We start from the raw sequence: 20430 nt of genomic DNA, 5'->3' as shown, positions 1-20430 counted from the left end.
CTCATGAAACATGTTGCGTTTATATTTTTGTTCAGTATATAAACAATACCCCCACAATTTTCCCTCATTCTAACATACCTGGCTGCTACACTAGATGCAACATTTTTGCCGATATGGCAGCTCCAACAGATTTTCAAGGCTCTTCGTCTCCCCCTGCAGCAGCTGGGTGGAATAACATCAAAGATATATCATTACTCATTCACCTTGGTGATCAAATCAGACCGCCATTACTGTAGATAGACCATTTAATGAATTTACATCAAATATACAGAGAAATTGACAACAAAAAGCATAATTATTCCTGATACTTGTGTACAATTATTGCAGAACAAACTTTAACATGATTTGTTAACAAAGGATTATCGTTTGCTGTAAGATGAAGTCATGGGCTTCATATCAGAACCAAGTTCCTTTTTCTGGAGTAAGCAGCCAGGCACAACCTGCCCAGGTTAAAATGTTAAATAACTGTTTCATTGTTTATGGTTTGTTTCTTTTCACAATTCATCCACAAAGGGTGTGTTGGCGAGGTGTCCGCTAGCTGCCATCGATTTCTTGCCGTCCACAAACTTTCTCGCAGCCTGGAAAAACAAAATAATACACTTATCACATTGTCCCTTATTCCCCTTCTGTGTCCCCAGCTGACCTGCTATAAATAAACGTAAATGTAGGAGGCACACAAAAATCAGTCTTCAAAAATGTTATTCATATATTTATTTTTTTCCCTTTCTTTTTTACTTGGAGAATGGCGTTCCGATCACCTTACCCAAACATTATTATTTTATAAGACAGATGGAGGTATAGTTTGGAAGATAGACATAAAGAGGGAAAGAAAGGATTTAGGGGCACATACAGACAGCAACCCCCATAGCCAAGGCGGCAATATATTCACCATAAATATTCACAGGCATACACTGAGTGTACAAAACATTAGGAACCCCTGTTCTTTCCATGACAGACTGACCAGGTGAAAGCAATGATCCCTTATTTCCCTTATTGATGTCACCTGTTAAATCCACTTCAATCAGTGTATATGAAGGAAAGGAGACAGGTTAAAGAAGGATTTTTAAGCCTTGAGACATGGATTGTGTATGCGTGCCATTCAGAGGGTGAATGGGCAAGACAAAATATTTAAGTGTCTTTGAGCAGGATATGGTAGTAGGTTCCAGGCACACCAATTTAAGTGTCAAGAACTGAAACGCTGCTGTGTTTTTCATACTCAACAGTTTCCTGTGTGTATCAAGAATGGTCCACCACCCAAAGGACATCCAGCCAACTGACACAACTCTGGGAAGCATTGGAGTCAACATGGGCCAGCATCCCTGTGGAATGCTTTCGACACCTAGTGGAGTCCATGCCCGATGAATTGAAGCTGTTCTGAGGGAAAAGGGGGGTGCAACTCAATATTAGGAAGGTGTTCCTAATGTTTTACACACTTAGTGTATATCGAATGTGAATAGATACAGTTGAAGTCGGAAGTTTACATACACCTTAGCAAAATACATTTAAACTCAGTTTTTCACAATTCCTGACATTTAATCCTAGTAAAAATTCCCTGTTTTAGGTCAGTTAGGATCACCACGTTATTTTAAGAATGTGAAATGTCAGAATAATAGTAGAGAGAATTATTTATTTCAGCTTTTATTTCTTTAATCACATTCCCAGTGGGTCAGAAGTTTAGATACACTCAATTAGTATTTGGTAGTATTGCCTTTTTATTGTTTAACTTGGGTCAAACGTTTCGAGTAGCCTTCCACAAGCTTCCCACAATAAGTTGGGTGAATTTTGGCCTATTCCTCCTGACATAGCTGATGTAACTGAGTCAGGTTTGTAGGCCGCCTCGCTTACACACGCTTTTTCAGTTCTGCCCACAAATGTTCTATAGGATTGAGGTCAGGGCTTTGTGATGGCCACTCCAATACCTTGACTTGGTTGTCCGTAAGCCATTTTGCCACAACTTTAGAAGTATGCTTGGGGTCATTGTCCATTCAGAAGACCCATTTGCAACCAAGCGTTTAACTTCCTGACTGATGACTTGAGATGTTGCTTCAATATATCCACATAATTTTCCATACTCATGATGCCATCTATTTTGCGATGTGCACCAGTCCCTCCTGCAGCAAAGCACCCCCACAAAATAATGCTGCCACCCCTGTGTTTCACGGTTGGGATGGTGTTCTTCGGCTTGCAAGCCTCCCCCTTTTTCCTCCAAGTTTTATCAGACCTCTGGTCTGTTTTATCAGACCAGAGGACTTTTCTCCAAAAAGTATGATCTTTGTCCCCATGTGCAGATGCAAACCATAGTCTGGCTTTTTTATGGCGGTTTTGGAGCAGTGGCTTCTTCCTTGCTGAGCGGCCTTTGAGGTTATGTCAATATAGGACTTGTTTTACTGTGGATATAGATATTTGTGTATCTGTTTCCTCCAGCATCTTGACAAGGTCCTTTGCTGTTGTTCTGGGATTGATTTGCACTTTTCGCACCAAAGTACATACATCTCTAGGAGACAGAACGTGTCTCCTTCCTGAGCGGTATGACGGCTGCGTGGTCCCATGGTGTTTATACTTGCGTACTATCGTTTGTACAGATGAACGTGGTACCTTCAGGCGTTTGGAAATTGCTCCCAAGGATGAACCAGACTTGTGGAGGTCTACAATTTATTTTCTGAGGTCTTGGCTGATGTCTTGATTTTCCCATGATGTCAAGCAAGGTAGGCCTTGAAATACATCCACAGGTACACCTCCAATTTACTCAAATGATGTCAATTAGCCTATCAGAAGCTTGGAAAGCCATGCCATGACTTTGTCATGCACAAAGTAGTTGTCCTAACCGACTTGCCAAAACTATAGTTTGTTAACAAGAAATTTGTGGAGTGGTTGAAAAACGAGTTTTAATGACTCCAACTTAAGTGTATGTAAACTTCCGACTTCAACTGTATATGTATATATATATATATACACATATACAGTTGAGCAGTATATATATATATATATATATATATATATATATATATATATATATATATATATATATATATATATATATATATATACTGCTCAAAAAAATAAAGGGAACACTTAAACAACACATCCTAGATCTGAATGAAATAAATAATCTTATTAAATACTTTTTTCTTTACATAGTTGAATGTGCTGACAACAAAATCACACAAAAATAATAAATGGAAATCCAATTTATCAACCCATGGAGGTCTGGATTTGGAGTCACACTCAAAATTAAAGTGGAAAACCACACTACAGGCTGATCCAACTTTGATGTAATGTCCTTAAAACAAGTCAAAATGATGCTCAGTAGTGTGTGTGGCCTCCACGTGCCTGTATGACCTCCCTACAACGCCTGGGCATGCTCCTGATGAGGTGGCGGATGGTCTCCTGAGGGATCTCCTCCCAGACCTGGACTAAAGCATCCGCCAACTCCTGGACAGTCTGTGGTGCAACGTGGCGTTGGTGGATGGAGCGAGACATGATGTCCCAGATGTGCTCAATTGGATTCAGGTCTGGGGAACGGGCGGGCCAGTCCATAGTATCAATGCCTTCCTCTTGCAGGAACTGCTGACACTCCAGCCACATGAGGTCTAGCATTGTCTTGCATTAGGAGGAACCCAGGGCCAACCGCACCAGCATATGGTCTCACAAGGGGTCTGAGGATCTCATCTCGGTACCTAATGGCAGTCAGGCTACCTCTGGCGAGCACATGGAGGGCTGTGCGGCCCCCCAAAGAAATGCCACCCCACACCATGACTGACCCACCGCCAAACCAGTCATGCTGGAGGATGTTGCAGGCAGCAGAACGTTCTCCACGGCGTCTCCAGACTCTGTCACGTGCTCAGTGTGAACCTGCTTTCATCTGTGAAGAGCACAGGGCGCCAGTGGCGAATTTGCCAATATTGGTGTTCTCTGGCAAATGCTAAACGTCCTGCACGGTGTTGGGCTGTAAGCACAACCCCCACCTGTGGACGTCGGGCCCTCATACCACCCTCATGGAGTCTGTTTCTGACCGTTTGAGCAGACACATGCACATTTGTGGCCTGCTGGAGGTCATTTTACAGGGCTCTGGCAGTGCTTCTCCTGCTCCTCCTTGCACAAAGGCGGAGGTAGCGGTCCTGCTGCTGGGTTGTTGCCCTCCTACGGCCTCCTCCAAGTCTCCTGATGTACTGGCCGGTCTGCTGGTAGCGCCTCCATGCTCTGGACACTACGCTGACAGACACAGCAAACCTTCTTGCCACAGCTCGCATTGATGTGCCATCCTGGATGAGCTGCACTACCTGAGCCACTTGTGTGGGTTGTAGACTCCGTCTCATGCTACCACTAGAGTGAAAGCACCGCCAGTATTCAAAAGTGACCAAAACATCAGCCAGGAAGCATAGGAACTGAGAAGTGGTTTGTGGTCCCCACCTGCAGAACCACTCCTTTATTGGGGGTGTCTTGCTAATTGCCTATAATTTCCACCTGTTGTCTATTCCATTTGCACAACAGCATGTGACATTTATTGTCAATCAGTGTTGCTTCCTAATTGGACAGTTTGATTTCACAGAAGTGTGATTGACTTGGAGTTACATTGTGTTGTTTATGTGTTGTTTAAGTGTTCCCTTTATTTTTTTGAGCAGTATATATATATATATATATATATATATATATATATATATATATATATATATATATATATATATATATATATATATATATATATATATATATATATATATATATATATATGTTTGTTATGTCTTAGCCATGAAGGTCAGTAATGCAGTAGTAACATAAGAATATGATAGAACCTGATATATGTTGATAAGTGACTGTCCCTAACAGTGACTGTCCCTCTCTGTACATGTGATAAAAGCTGCCATCACCCAGGTGACAGGGGTTGCGAAGGGAGGCGTGTCCGAGGATGATGTCGCCAGAGCAAGGTGAGTTCACTAAACAACATGGCTCATTAAGTGGACATGAAACTTGGGGCTGTCTCTCTGTGGTTTTATTTAACCTTTAACCAAGCCAGTCAGTTAATAACAAATTATTATTTACGTTGGTGGCCTATAATACCTTCTTGCCCTAGGAGTAGTGAATGTTGAAGTGTACTCACGTTGACGACGTCTGCGTGGCTGACAGAGTCGATGCTCTGGGTAACTGTCTCTGGTGAGTGGTAGGCTCCGCTGGACAGAGCCTGGGCCCCCATCTCCTCCAGCAGGCCCTCGGAACTCTCCATGGACATCAGGTACTCCGCTTTCAACTGCTTCCTACCAGGTAAGAGGGGGGACAGGGTCAGAGGTCAAATCAGGGCAAAAAGGTATTATAGGCCATCAATGTAAATAATAATTTGTTATTAACTGACTGGCTTGGTTAAAGGTTAAATAAAACCACAGAGAGACAGCCCCAAGTTTCATGTCCACTTAATGAGCCATGTTGTTTAGTGAACTCACCTTGCTCTGGCGACATCATCCTCAGACACGCCTCCCTTCGCAACCTCTGTCACCTGGGCGATGGCAGCTTTTATCACCTGTACAGAGAGGGACAGTCACTGTTAGGGACAGTCACTTATCAACATATATCAGGTTCTATCATATTCTTATGTTACTACTGCATTATAGTGTGCTCACCTCTCCTGCGGAGTCGGCTTGGGCGATGGAGTAGACTCCAAAGAGTCCAGAGTCAGCGTATGTGGCATTGAACGCTGTGGCCTGCATAGGAGACAGAGAAATAAGCATTAGATTAACTTCTGTACACAAGATAGTCCAAGATCATTGTGCTTTCTAACCTCCACACCTTTTATTTTTCTCTGTGCGTAATTTAGACAATCATACAATGAAGACTCCAGTTATGTAGAATTTCAGCTATGTAGAATATCGATTTCTATTGTAGTGACCACAACCAACAACACAGGAATAACTGTAGCAACAAACAGGGAAGTTACTCACATCGAAGGGCTGTGTGGTTGCCTTGGCGATGCCCTGGCTCAGTTTGCTGGTGACGTTGGAGCCTCTCTTTACGTGTGGCCCGGCTCCCAGAACCCTTTGCAGTACACTAAAGGCATTGGCCTCTGCTGATCCAGTCACACCGCCCTCGCTGGCGATCAGCGAGTGGACCAGACCGGCCCCGTTCTGCACCCGCAGCTCACCTGCAGGGACACACAGTCACACACAGTTAACCACCATCAGGGTACGAACACACAACCCATCTTGGCTCACACACTGGGGTTGACTGAATCAGTGGCCCAGACTAGAGCTCAGCAGTTAGGCGTGCATTGCTTCTAAGGCTCTCTATGGGTCTTACCTCCGCGGTATACAGCCTTGGCCCCAGCAACTCCAGCCCCACTGCGGACACTGAGAAACTGCTCTCCTACCTGCCTCAGCACAGAGTGATTCACACCTGGGGAGAGACGGCACAGACAGGGGTCATGTCACTGGAAGACACACCAGAGAGCCAGCAGGAGACACACACACACACACACACACACACACACACACACACACACACACACACACACACACCACAGGTGGAGTGTCATCACATAGACATCACATGCCCTCAGTTCAGTGTTTCACACAGGGGTACATTCTAGGGCCGGGAATTGCCAGGGACCTCACAATATTACCACCATACTTAGGTGCCGAAGCGATATGTAGTGTTGTTCTATATGTATTGCGATTCGATACTGTGATTTTATTGCGATTCAATATATATTTTGCTCACCATATATCTGCTGCCGACGGACAAGAGAGAGCCATGACTTTTGATCAGTAAGGGAAATATACTACATGGCTAAAAGTATGTGGACACCTCTTCAACTTAGTGGATTTGGCTACTTCAGCCACACCCGTTGCTGACAGGTGTAAAAATCGAGCCCACGTCATGCAATCTCCATAGACAAACATTGGCAGTAGAATGGCCTGTACTGAAGAGCTCAGTGACTTTCAACGTGGCACCGTCATAGGATGCCACCTTTCCAACAAGTCAGTTTGTCAAATTTCTGCCCTGCTAGAGCTACCCCAGTCAACTGTAAGTGCTGCTAATGTGAAGTGGAAACGTCTCGGAGCAACAACAGCTCAGCCGCGAAGTGGTAGGCCACACAAGTTCACGGAACGGGACTACCGAGTGCTGAAGCGCGGAAAAATTGTTTGTCCTCGGGTTGCAACACTCACTACCGAGTTCCAAACTGCCTCTGGAAGCAACAATAACACAATAACTGCTCACCAGGAGCTTCATGAAATGGGTTTCCATGGCCGAGCAGCCTTACACAAGCTTAAGTTCATGCGTTGGCTGGAGTGGTGTAAAGCTCGCCGCCATTGGACTCTGGAGCAATGGAAATGTGTTCTCTGGAGTGATGAATTGCGCTTCACCATCTGGTAGTCCAACGGACGAATCTGGGTTTGGTGGATGCCAGGAGAACACTACCTGCCCCAATGCATAGTACCAACTGTAAAGTTTGATGGAGGAGGAATAATGGTCTGGGGCTGTTTTTCATAGTTCGGGCCCCTTAGTTCCAGTGAAGGGAAATCTTAACGCTACAGCATACAATGACATTCCAAACGATTCTGTGCTTCCAACTTTGTGGTAACAGTTTGGGGAAGGCCCTTTCCTGTTTCAGCATGACAATGCTCCCATGCACAAAGCGAGGTCCATACAGAAATAGTTTGTTCGAGATCGGTGTGGAAGAACTTGAATGGCCTGCACAGAGCCCTGACCTCAACCCCATCGAACACATTTGGGATGACTTGTAACGCCAACTGCGAGCCAGGCTTAATCGCCCAACATCAGTGCCCGACCTCACTAATACTCTTGTGGCTTAATGGAAGCAAGTCCCCGCAGCAATGTTCCAACATCTAGTGGAAAGCCTTCCCAGAAGAGTGGAGGCTGTTATAGCAGCAAAGGGGGGGACCATCTCCATATTATTAACCATGATTCTGGAATGAGATGTTCGACAGGTAGGTGTCCACATACTTAAGACCATGTAGTGTAAGTGCTGAAAATAAATTGGCTCCCTATTTAAAAAGAAGATTGAGAACAAGTTTTGGGGCAGGTACAGCCAACTAGTGCAAAAACAATATTGCGATATTATCAAAAGAATACGATATCGGCAAAAATAATATCTCAATATGTAACTAGCGATTTATTTCCTATCACTTGTACATAGCAGAGAGCAGTCATGTCACACACACACACAGTGCGTCATACTAGAGCAGAACAGCTGACCTCTACTCCACATATCTTTAGACAGCTTTTAACTCTAGCGTTTGGACAGAGGCCAAAGGAAATGTGATGTGTACACAGTACGCACGCACACACAGAGGGAGAGAGTGTTTACGTCGGCCTAATTCAAAGGATATGACCCTCATAGTGACCCAATCAATAGGGTTGTTCCGATTCCCTACCCTTCTTCCTGAAGTGTGCACTTGCTCAATGTCCCCTCACGGATTTAAAAGTAATACATTGGCTAGAGTGAGTTTCCACCATAATCCTTTTCAATCCATGAGGGGCTGTACACTTCAGGGAAAAGGTAGGGCAAGGAATCAGAACAGCCCCGGAGACATGCTGAAGGAGCTGCAACATGTAGAAAGGAGAACCCAGGGTGCCATTGGATCAAAAAGACTAACCGCCAGACACACTCACCTAGTCCTACAAGAGCCATTCTGGCACTGGTGAAATTGTTCTGGACAAAGGACTGCAGCTAAGGGGGATAAGGAAGTAGGAGAGAGTTTGAGAGAGCTAAGCTGTGACAAACACAAGGTAGCACTATAGTGAACAACACAGCTATTAACACAGTCTTACCTGTTCACCACTGACTTTGCCAACCATGTAGTCAGGACAGTACAGGGAGTTGGATAGAGCGTTTTTGTAAGCAGCTTCATGCAACTTCTCAATAACACCTTCAGAGAAATAAACCCCATATACAAAAGACTTCAGTCAGTGTGTTGGCAAGGAGAACTAATAACAGGATGCTAGACAAATGACTATAGACAAAAAATTCATCTGCAGCATACAAATATATACTAAACCAAAATGCTACTGGTAATTCAATAAAACATATTAATTCAACAAGGAGCAATCGTGCTGGACAAGTAAAGTGTACAGAGGGGAAGTGTTGCTGACCTATCTGTGAACACTGGTGGGCCAGGGCCCGGTCTACCTTGACCCTGGAGGTCAGGTCGTCCACTTCCCATGGCCGGAACTCTGGGGTCGTGGTCACGTTGATCAGGTACTCCATCACTGTGTCTCTGAGGAGAAGGATGGACATTGGATGGGCAGACACAAACACACGGACTCACACGGACAATGCAACAGTCATAACTCTCAACATACAGTGGCAAGAAAAAGTATGTGAACCCTTTGGAAATACCTGGATTTCTGCCTAAATTGGTCATCAAATTTGATCTGATCTTCATCTAAGTCACAACAATAGACAAACACAGTCTGCTTAAACTAATAACACACAAACAATTAGAAGTTTTCATGTCTTTACTGAACACACCGTGTAAACATTCACAGTGCAGGGTGGAAAAAGTTTGTGAACCCTTGGATTTAATGACTGGTTGACCCTCCTTTGGCAGCAATAACCTCAACCAAACATTTTCTGTACAGTCGCGGCCAAAGGTTTTGTGAATGACACAAATATTAATTTTCACAGAGTCTGTTGCCTCAGTTTGTATGATGGCAATTTGCACATACTCCAGAATGTTATGAAGAGTGATCAGATGAATTGCAAAGTCCCTCTTTGCCATGCAAATTAACTGAATCCCAAAAAACATTTCCACTGCATTTCAGCCCTGCCACAAAAGGACCAGCCAACATCATGTCAGTGATTCTCTCGTTAACACAGGTGTGAGTGTTGACGAGGACAAGGCTGGAGATCACTCTGTCATGCTGATTAAGTTCGAATAACAGACTGGAAGCTTCAAAAGGAGGGTGGTGCTTGGAATCATTGTTCTTCCTCTGTCAACCATGGTTACCTGCAAGGAAACACGTGCCATCATCATTGCTTTGCACAAAAAGGGCTTCACAGGCAAAGATATTGCTGCCAGTAAGATTGCACCTAAATCAACCATTTATCGGATCATCAAGAACTTCAAGGAGAGCAGTTCAAATGTCGTGAAGAAGGCTTCAGGGCGCCCAAGAAAGTCCAGCAAGTGCCAGGACCGTCTCCTAAAGTTGATTCAGCTGCGGGATCGAGGCACCACCAGTACAGAGCTTGCTCAGGAATGGCAGCAGGCAGGTGTGAGTGCATCTGCACGCACAGTGAGGCGAAGACTTTTGGAAGATGGCCTGGTGTCAAGAAGGGCAGCAAAGAAGCCACTTCTCTCCAGGAAAAACATCAGGGACAGACTGATATTCTGCAAAAGGTACAGGGATTGGACTGCTGAGGACTGGGGTAAAGTCATTTTCTCTGATGAATCCCCTTTCCGATTGTTTGGGGCATCCGGAAAAAAGCTTGTCCGGAGAAGACAAGGTGAGCGCTACCATCAGTCCTGTGTCATGCCAACAGTAAATGATCTTAAGACCATTCATGTGTGGGGTTGCTTCTCAGCCAAGGGAGTGGGCTCACTCACAATTTTGCCTAAGAACACAGCCATGAATAAAGAATGGTACCAACACATCCTCCGAGAGCAACTTCTCCCAACCATCCAGGAACAGTTTGGTGACAAACAATGCCTTTTCCAGCATGATGGGGCACCTTGATAACTAAGTGGCTCGGGGAACAAAACATCAATATTTTGGGTCCATGGACAGGAAACTCCCCAGACCTTAATCCCATTGAGAACTTGTGGTCAATCCTCAAGAGGCGGGTGGACAAACAAAACCCCACAAATTCTGACAAACTCCAAGCATTGATTATGCAAGAATGGGCTGCCATCAGTCAGGATGTGCCCAAGAAGTTAATTGACAGCATGCCAGGGCGGATTGCAGAGGTCTTGAAAAAGAAGGGTCAACACTGCAAATATTGACTCTTTGCATCAACTTCATGTAAGTGTCAATAAAAGCCTTTGAGACTTATGAAATGCTTGTAATTATACTTCAGTATTCCATAGTAACATCTGCCAAAAATATCTAAAGACACTGAAGCAGCAAACTTGGTGGAAATTAATATTTGTGTCATCCTCAAAACTTTTGGCCACGACTGTAGTTGCGGATCAGATCTGCACAACGGTCAGGAGGAATTTTGGACCATTCCTCTTTGCAAAACTGTTTCAGTTCAGCAATATTCTTGCTATGTCTGGTGTGAACTGCTCTCTTGAGGTCATGCCACAGCATCTCAATCGGGTTGAGGTCAGGACTCTGACTGGGCCATTCCAGAAGGCATATTTTCTTCTGTTGAAGCCATTTTGTTGTTGATTTACTTCTGTGTTTTGGGTTGTTGTCCTGTTGCATCACCCAACTTCTGTTGAGCTTCAATTGACGGACAGATAGCCTAATATTCTCCTGCAAAATGTCTTGATAAACTTGGGAATTTATTTTTCCGTCGATTATAGCAAGCTGTCCAGGCTCTGAGGCACCAAAGCAGCCCCAAACCATGATGCTCCCTCCACCATACTTTACAGTTGGGATGAGGTTTTGATGTTGGTGTGCTGTGCCTTTTTTTCTCCACACAGTGTTGTGTGTTCCTTCCAAACAACTCAACTGTAGTTTCATCTGTGCACAGACTATTTTGCCAGTAGCGCTGTGGAACATCCAGGTGCACTTTTGCAAACTTCAGACGTGCAGCAGTGTTTTTTTTGGACAGCAGTGGCTTCTTCCGTGGTGTCCTCCCATGAACACCATTCTTGTTTAGTGTTTTACGTATCTTAGACTCATCAGAGATGTTAGGATGATCCAGAGATTTCTGCAAGTCTTTAGCTGACACTCTAGGATTCTTCTTAACCTCATTGAGCATTCTGCACTGTGCTCTTGCAGTCATCTTTGCAGGACGGCCACTCCTAGGGAGAGCAGCAACAGTGCTGAACTTTCTCCATTTATAGACAATTTGTCTTACCGTGGACTGATGAACATCAAGGCTTTTAGAGATACTTTTGTAACCCTTTCCAGCTTTATGCAAGCCAACCATTTTTTATCTTAGGTCTTCTGAGATCTCTTTTGTTTGAGGCATGGGTCACATCAGGCAATGCTTCTTGTGAATAGGAAACTCACATTTTGTGAGTGTTTTTTATAGGGCAGGCCAGCTCTAACCAACATCTCCAATCTCGTCTCATTGATTGGACTCCAGGTTAGCTGACTCCTGACTCCAATTAGCTTTTGGAGAAGTCATTAACCTAGGGGTTCACAAACTTTTTCCAACCTACACTGTGAATGTTTAAATTATGTATTCAGTATAGACAAGAAAAATACAATAATTTGTGTGTTATTCGTTTAAGCACACTATGTTTGTCTATTGTTGTGACTTAGATGAAGATCAGATCAAATTTGATGATCAATTTATGCAGAAACCCAGGTAATTCCAAAGGGTTCACATACTGTTTCTTGCGCACTGTAGATGATGAATCAAGATGATCTCGAAGTGGCCCTGTGGAAAGCCTCTATGATAAATAGGTAAGAAATACAGGGGCTAATTACACTATGAATCAACCCTGTCCTCGCATACAACGTGCCCGTAATTCAAGTTTCCCCATCCATCAATTCAACACCAAACTAAACCCACACACTATGAGGGAGTCTGGCTGCGGTAGTAAGGGTACTTACAAGTGGTCTCTCAAACACTCCACAGAGTAAACCATGGTCTCCCTCGATGACGTTACCCTGCAGACACACAGAAAACAGACATCTTAGCTACATCCTCCAGACTAGACTAGCTATGATGCACATTGCTTTGCAATGAGGTGAAAATTGGAACATTCTTGTGCTGTGTGTGCAGGTTGGCATTTACTGGGATGATTCATGTACTGGAGGCAGCTCTACAGGGTGGTCACTAGCTGGCACAGCCACAAAGTCATAAAATCTGATTTTAAACCTAACCATACTGCTAACCTTAAATTGAGACGAAAAAAAACCACATTTTTGTTTTCATAACTTTTACGATATAGCCAATTTTGACTTTGCAGCTGGCCCATCTAGCGGAACACTGAGCTTTGCCCCCAGGACAAGATTCATCCCAATAAATGTCAACCTGCATGTGACTCTGTGCTTCTCTCATCTTGTTCATTCTACTCCATCCTAAAACGTGAGCCCCCCGTTGACTCGAGGGCAACTGTATGTGTGTGCATCTATAATGTAGTGAAGCTATAGCTTGTGTGAGGTATGGGTGTTGAAGTTGGTGTTAATGTTGCACTGCCTCCTACATTTACGTTTATTTACAGCAAGTCAGGCGGGGAAACAGAAGGAATAAGGGACAAGGAGGTAAGGGGTACACAACAAGTGTATAATATAATAATAATAATAATATTCCATTTAGCAGAAGCTTTTATCCAAAGTGACTTACAGTCATGCGTGCATACATTTTACTTATGGTTGGCCCCGAGAATCGAACCCACAACCCTGGCAGTACAAGCGCCATGCTCTGCCAACTGAGCCATACAGGGTAACAGAGGGTATATTGTAGCATACACTGTGTATGTGGAGATAGGGTGATAGGGAACAGTATAATGTATACTCTGCATGAGGACGGAAATGGGGTTAGGGGACAGGGAGGGAGGGGACATAGTGCTGTACTCTCCATACTCACTGACCTCAGACTACCCCCCACTGCCTCCACACCACGACAGATCCTGAACGCAGACGCTCCCTTAGTAGTCTGAAAACAACAACAGTGACAGTGTTCATTCATTAACTTAAGGACTTAAAAAAACAGTGTAGTTGTGATGGAAATTGCCCTTATTGTTGAAGTCATTCACAAGTCAAAGAGATCAATCCATTCATAAAACCACTGGGACTTACCAGGTTGGCTGCCAACCGCAGGACATGACTGACTCCCTGGTTCTCCACAGTCTCATAACGAGTGCCTGCTTTCACAAACACACCCACACTGGACACGGGAGAGTAGTTCTCCAACGACGCGATCACTAGACCGTTGGGCAGCTTGGACATCTAGTAGAGAACACAGGGAGGGAGAGTCATGATGTCACAGCTGGAACACACGTGAGACTGGCAGCATTGTTGTTTTGGAAACTGCAGAGTGAATAAGAGAGTAAACATTCCATTCTGTTCAACCGAGGTAAAGTTCTTGTGATCAACTACACAACCAAAAGTTCATTTTCCAATATGGAGGGAAAAATATGGCTGCACAGTAAGTAAAAGTGTGTGCATGGTAGTGCCTAAAACAAGTCTACACATGAACATAGTCACAATGCTTAGCCATAGAGTAGAGCACATCCTCATCCCTGACACGCCACGGAAGGACCCACCAAGAAAAACTCCACACCCCAGTTTGGGCTACAACTAGGGCCCAGAGTTTTTCCTGTGATCCCATGTGAAAACGTCTTGGCCTCTATGACATACCTGTACACTCTGGGGGGGCAGGGCCGCCCCAGCCTTCAGGCCAGCCAAGGGCTCAGTGAGGACATCACTCCTCCTGGTGGCATAGCATCGTATCTGGGGAGGGAAATTATAAAAACCATGTCAACAAACACTCACCAGCACTTCCTCAGCTAGGGAATTACAATATGATACACTATTCAATTCATGTGGAGGGATCTAGATTTCCTTCTGTCCTCAAATGACCCCAGTCAAATGACGTCTTATGGCTGAAAATAATACTACAGGTGGATTAAACCAAACCATCATAACAGGTTTTGTTTAGGAGGATGTTTTGTGATACGAGCAGCTTCCTCTAGACCTAAAGACGGGAGATGAATTCTGAGCCTGGTCTAGACTAGAGCAGTGGGTATTCTTGATGATATTTAGTCCACTCTGAGGGTAGACTCACTGGGTGCCAGGCCAACCTGAAATATGTAGTATGTTAAGCCTTCTTCTTATTTGTCCTTCCAAGAAGACACATCATACATTGGCTGTAGCACCTTGGCTAAGATGAGGGTGAGGTGTAGGGAAACTCAATCGGTAGTAAAGCTAAATCCTAAAGACCTGATATGATCCAACCCCCAGTCAAACATCTTATGTCAGAACAGATTATGGTGTATGCTTGACAAGACAACCCAACAACAATATGAAAGAGAGAAATAGGAGCTACTCATTTTTTTGCAGTATGCAGTCTTACAGATAATTTTCCACATTAAAGCATTTTCATGTTATTTCCACAGAAATGACCAAAACAGGTGTCTCCAAGTGTAGCAAGCTACTTTTTTTTCTAGCTTTCAAATAGGCCCATTTTTCTTCTCTTCTCTGGGTTCTTATTGAACTACTTACTCTTGTACACTATGTTTTCTGTTTATTTTTCCTGGTTTTAGATTTGTTAAAGTTTTTCACTTTCAAAAGTATAATTGTTCATAGAAAAACAACAAAATTGGATGTTCTGAGTCCATGTCAATGGTTAAATCACATCAGAAAAATACATTTTTTTAGGTATGTAAGAAAACTTAGGTATGTAAAAATACATGTATTTTTTGTGTAATTCCCCTTAAGTTGCGCATCTGGCCATTTAATTGCGTATCTAGTGAGTGAGGAATGTGCTAAGACCGTGATATGGCTGAAGCAGAAGTGTCGTTTAAAGCTGAAAGTGCGTTGAATACAGTTAGCGAGAAAGATTAGTGGACAACAGTGAAGAATGGAACAAGAATGGAACAAAATGGGCTGAAGTTGTTGTGGAAAATGAGTCTGATGTATCGTTCCTTGTTGGAGTACTTTTTTGGATAAAGATGTTTATTTGGGAAACCCTTTTGAAGTCATGAGGATGGTGAAGGCGGCGTTGGTAAAAGTGGATGCAGTCAAAGTAACCAGAAGTGGTATGGTGTTGATATTGTGTGTATCTAAAGAGCAAAAGGAGCGTGCATTGTGGCTCACGAAAATATCGACGCATGAAGTGAACAGCTTTGATTTTCGGAGCAGGGCACCGGTAAAATGTTATTTCTGGCGTCCTATTGGACATTGATAATCGTTATCTTAGGCCAAAAATTCCAGGAGTAGTTAATGCACGTCGCTTGACACACATGGATAATGGGAAAAAGGAGCAGTTTATCTGTATTATTGATTAATTAGTATATACCACCCTAAGATACGCCGTAAAAGCGTTCGTCCAAAACCCGATGCAATGCAAGAAGTGTAAAAAGGTTGGCCATGTGTCAAGTCTTTGCAGACGGAAGGAATGTTATTGAAGAGTCTTAATGTAAAATGTTGAAACTGTGGTGGGGATTGTATTTCCGAATTCCCTGAGTGCCCTGTTAGGGTGAAAGAGGTTGAGGTGTCAAAGATCAGGGATGTAGGAGGTGAAGAGCTTTGAAGGGGCAAGAGGCCACAGTTCTGAAGAAGATGTGGCGGGGGATATGCCACAACCAGTTGCAAATGTTGAATACACTTATTGTGAAAAAGGTGTATTTTGTAGCATTTATAGCCACAGTTATTAATTGTACTGCACAAGTGTCCAAGAAGCTGGACATCATATCTGCAGCCGATAAGTTTTTGGGCCTCCAAGACTTAATGGCAGAAGCACTGCAAGGACTACTATCACCAGGCTATGTTCCTGCATCACAGGATCCTTCTGAGCCTGTGTAGGGACCTGCTTAAAACAGAAAAGCTTTAGTTTCATTTAGTTGAATTAACATTTCGTTACAGGTAGTTTGTATGGAATTTTTGTAATGTATTTTTTACCCCATTTTTTCCCTGTCCTTTTTTGAGCCTTATTATCATCAACTTGTACAGTAGGTGGCGGAATGCGAACGCCATTATACCAAAGAAGAAGAACCAACTTTGCAGTTAACATTTAATTGAGAAGGTTTTGGGGAAACTATCTGTCAACCCACAAAATGGTTATCATATCAACTGGCTACACATAGTGTGAAGGAGAAACGCGCGCACCACACAGACAAACGCAATATTGCTGGAAATGAATAGGCAGATAGTGTTAGGTTTGGCTTTTTAAGACAATAGTGGCTAACCAGGAGTTGGATAATGTCAATGTTGCGTTGATTAGATAGTAACTGGGAGCTTGCTGTGTCTGATACTTGATACTTGTCAAATTGTATGTACTTTCAGAATTGTTTGGCGAGCATCTCATAGGTGGGCTGCGAGCTAATCGACCTGTTGGAGACCTCGGACCTAAACCAATCTAGAACCTGATATCTGAAAAGCTAATAAACTCAGAAAAAAAAAAGAAACGTCCCTTTTTCAGGACCCTGTCTTTCAAAAATAATTAGTAAAAATCCAAATAACTTCGAACTTCCGAACATCACACCTGCGGGACAGGTACAGGATGTCAACAACAACTGCCCGAGTTACACCAGGAACGCACAATCCCTCCATCAGTGCTCAAACTGTCCGCAATAGGCTGAGAGAGGCTGGACTGAGGGCTGTAGGCCTGTTGTAAGGCAGGTCCTCACCAGACATCACTGGCGACATCACTTATAGGCACAAACCCACTGTCGCTGGACCAGACAGGACTGGCAAAAAGTTGTGGTTTTATCTCGCCAGGGGTGATGGTCGGATTTGCGTCTATCGTCGAAGGAATGAGCGTTACACCGAGGCTTGTACTCCGGAGCGGCATCGACTTGGAGGTGGAGGGTCTGTCATGGTCTGGGGCAGTGTGTCACAGCATCATCGGACTGAGCTTATTGTTATTGCAGGCAATCTCAATGCTGTGCGTTACAGGGAAGACATCCTCCTCCCTCATGTGGTACCCTTCCTGCAGGCTTATCCTGACATGACCCTCCAGCATGACAATGCCACCATCCATACTGCTCGTTCTGTGCGTGATTTCCTGCAAGACAGGAATGTCAGTGTTCTGCCATGGCCAGCCAAGAGCCCGGATCTCAATCCCATTGAGCACGTCTGGGACCTGTTGGATCGGAGGTTGAGGGCTAGGGCAAAACGGTGGCTTATTGTCAGACTGTCGTAGCTAAAGCTGCCAGTTACTAAATCCCATCACTACCAATTAACATTGCAATGAGATTACTTGATAGGTGAATTGAGACATTGACTGTTCCATGACATGTCACCTGGCTTGGATTGTCAGTGCGGGATTGATCTGAAAAACCAGCAGACCCGCAATGACCTTCAATGGGTTGAGCTGGAGTGGAACTATGGGCTACGTGACAGCTAGCGTGACAGCCTGCCAGCGATTCGCCAGTAGTGAACATGCCATTGTAAAATGTTGTACATAGCCTCATTTGTAAGTAAGAATGGCTATTATAGGTTCATGAAACCGATTGGATACATTATCTCGGTCAAGATTATAGAAGTAAGCGCGCCTAGTTAACTTTAGCTAGGGTAACCGACAGGCTAATTAACCATCCGTTTCCACTAGCCAACCTTGGCTACTTTGCCGGTGAGTCCACGGGGTGGGTTCCAATTGACTCCCCAACGGAAAGAATGCACGAAACCTCATGATAAATCGTTGTAAAATACACGTTTAATAGGATAGAGTAACGAGACTCACGGATAATTTATTTAGAGTTCGGATCCCTTTCATGACTCCCGTTTCTCTCCTTCAGCCGCAGTAAAATACAGATATGGACGCCCTGACGTCCTACCCACAATGCACCGCTCTTCACAATCCAAAAATGGTAAAAAGATTCGTCAAAGATATTTCACTTTAAAGGGCCAATCGGTAGTTGAAACAATACTGTTTTGGTAAAAATCTGAGGGATGAGCCTGTAGAAATGTTACCACTTAAATTCATAGACAGAGCTATGGATGCAAGCAGGGGCGAAAATCTGATATCAACTTTGGAGGGGACAATTACATGAAATTTTCTCAAGAGCAATTCCTGAGGGGGACACCAAAAGTAGTGCTGTAACACATAGCCTACATTGTAATATGGTAAATTTATATTGAGGAACCAAAGAAATAAGGTGTTTGCCGTACTCCTAACTACCGGTACCCAAAACTACACAACTAATCACAACAGCAATACCATTGCCTTTAACAAATCTTAGTTCAGTCACCAGTTTAAGTTGAGAGTGGGGGTATCCATGGCATTTTCCAATTATGTTCCTATTTTACAAGTCAAAAAAATTGAGAACCTTTCATAATGTTGCCAAACAAAGACTCAACAAACTTACCTGAGACTCCCTGTCTCTGCCAGTCTGTCCCTGCATATCTGTCCCCAACTCTGCTGTCTGTGTGCCATCTGTTGCCTGCTCTGCCTAATGACATCATTGTGAAACATTTCCATTAGAATTTCATTTCTTTCTTATGAACATTTTATCAACTAGTCTTTGAGATATTAGGCTAGTAGGGTTCTTACTTTGCGTTTTGGTGTACTGAAAAATACTCACATTTTTCTACCTGGCTGGCTGGCTGGCTACATACACACACACAGTGTGTAGGTTATTTACAGTAGGAGATGGGCTTCTATCATCTTATCTTTTATCATTCTATTTGGGCTTCGATCTAAAAGGTAGCTAGCAAATGTGAAACGGATTAAAATGACAAGAGTTGACAGCTGTATGAGTTCACCATTTACACAACATATGCTGCAACCTTTTGTAATTTTAATAGTTTGTTTCATATTGGCTGGCTTCCAACAATAGCTGAATTTGCAAAGCTAGCGAGCACCAATTCCGTTTCAGTGGTGTTTGCTATAATCTTTCCTACCTGGGTTAAATAAAGGTGAAATAAAATAAATAAATAAAAGTTCCCTTGCGACAATTTAGCTTTTGTACCGAGACCAGTTTGGACTTCAGTTTATCGCTAACCTTATCACAGGGACTTTGAAGCACTAATTTACATCATCTGCATGCTGATCTTGGAATAAATTGACGATAGCAAAGATTCCATCTTTGACGAGGCCACATAAATGGAATAGGTACTAGCTAGCTTAATAGTTAATATTCGCACGCTAGCTCTGCATATTCAGCTAGTGTGTGTGCGCGATTGACTGGATTAACCTCACATCAGTTACGTTCATTGAGTGCCTTTCAGACAGTGGATACCACCCCTCTGTTACCTTGCCAACTAAGGAACTGGCAGTGGATCAAACCATTGTGAGGCAAAGGGTGGGGGGGTCGCAATCTTTTGAAACTTAAAAACGCGCTATTAAGTGTCTATAATCAGCACAATTGCTTTCATTGCGTATTATTAATATTATTTAAATTACATAGTTATGTTTCAGTGATATATTGGGGGGGACAAATCATATTTTTCCCAGGATGGGGGGGGTCGTGTGTCCCCCGTCCCCCCCGGGATTTCCGCCCCTGGATGCAAGGACTGACCATCCATGATATCCAAATGAAAGTTGTAACCATGGTTTGAGGCTATACAATGCAGAGGAGACTGGAGGGAGGAGCGGGCTCATTGTAATGGATGGAATGGAATCAATGGAACGGAGTAAAACATGTGGTTTCCATGTGTTTGATATCGTTCCATTCCAGCCATTACAATGAGCCC

At 43.6% G+C, this 20430-nt stretch overlaps 1 protein-coding gene across 1 annotated transcript; it reads right to left on the bottom strand.

The window, feature by feature from the left end:
- Positions 1-231: 231 nt before the first annotated feature.
- On the bottom strand, positions 232-18598 carry LOC106606732 (cytochrome b-c1 complex subunit 2, mitochondrial). The gene is made up of 14 exons (XM_045720016.1): positions 18479-18598; positions 14434-14526; positions 13873-14022; positions 13665-13729; positions 12682-12738; positions 9103-9227; positions 8782-8879; positions 8623-8680; positions 6286-6381; positions 5931-6130; positions 5613-5693; positions 5436-5512; positions 5099-5252; positions 232-578 (listed from the first exon to the last, which is right to left on the bottom strand). Exons 1-14 carry the CDS (start codon positions 18509-18511, stop codon positions 495-497), a joined length of 1371 nt encoding a protein of 456 aa, XP_045575972.1. The 5' UTR covers positions 18512-18598; the 3' UTR covers positions 232-494.
- Positions 18599-20430: the final 1832 nt, after the last annotated feature.

The sequence above is a fragment of the Salmo salar genome, chromosome 06 (assembly GCF_965601325.2).
Source record: "Salmo salar chromosome 06, fSalSal1, whole genome shotgun sequence".
Classification (NCBI taxonomy): domain Eukaryota; kingdom Metazoa; phylum Chordata; class Actinopteri; order Salmoniformes; family Salmonidae; genus Salmo; species Salmo salar.
The sequence above is the reverse complement of the archived record's forward strand: the minus strand, read 5'-3'. Positions and strand labels throughout refer to the sequence as shown.

What these genes read in the sequence shown, in the direction of transcription:
- LOC106606732 (XM_045720016.1), bottom strand. Translation starts at nt 18,511, where the DNA reads ATGAAAGGGATCCGAACTCTAAATAAATTATCC. An exon ending in TGCCCCCCCAGAGTGTACAG is followed by an intron (nt 14,023 to 14,433) that starts GTATGTCATAGA and finishes GTTCTCTACTAG; the next exon opens with ATGTCCAAGCTGCCCAACGG. An exon ending in CAAGGCTGTATACCGCGGAG is followed by an intron (nt 6,131 to 6,285) that starts GTAAGACCCATA and finishes GTGTCCCTGCAG; the next exon opens with GTGAGCTGCGGGTGCAGAAC.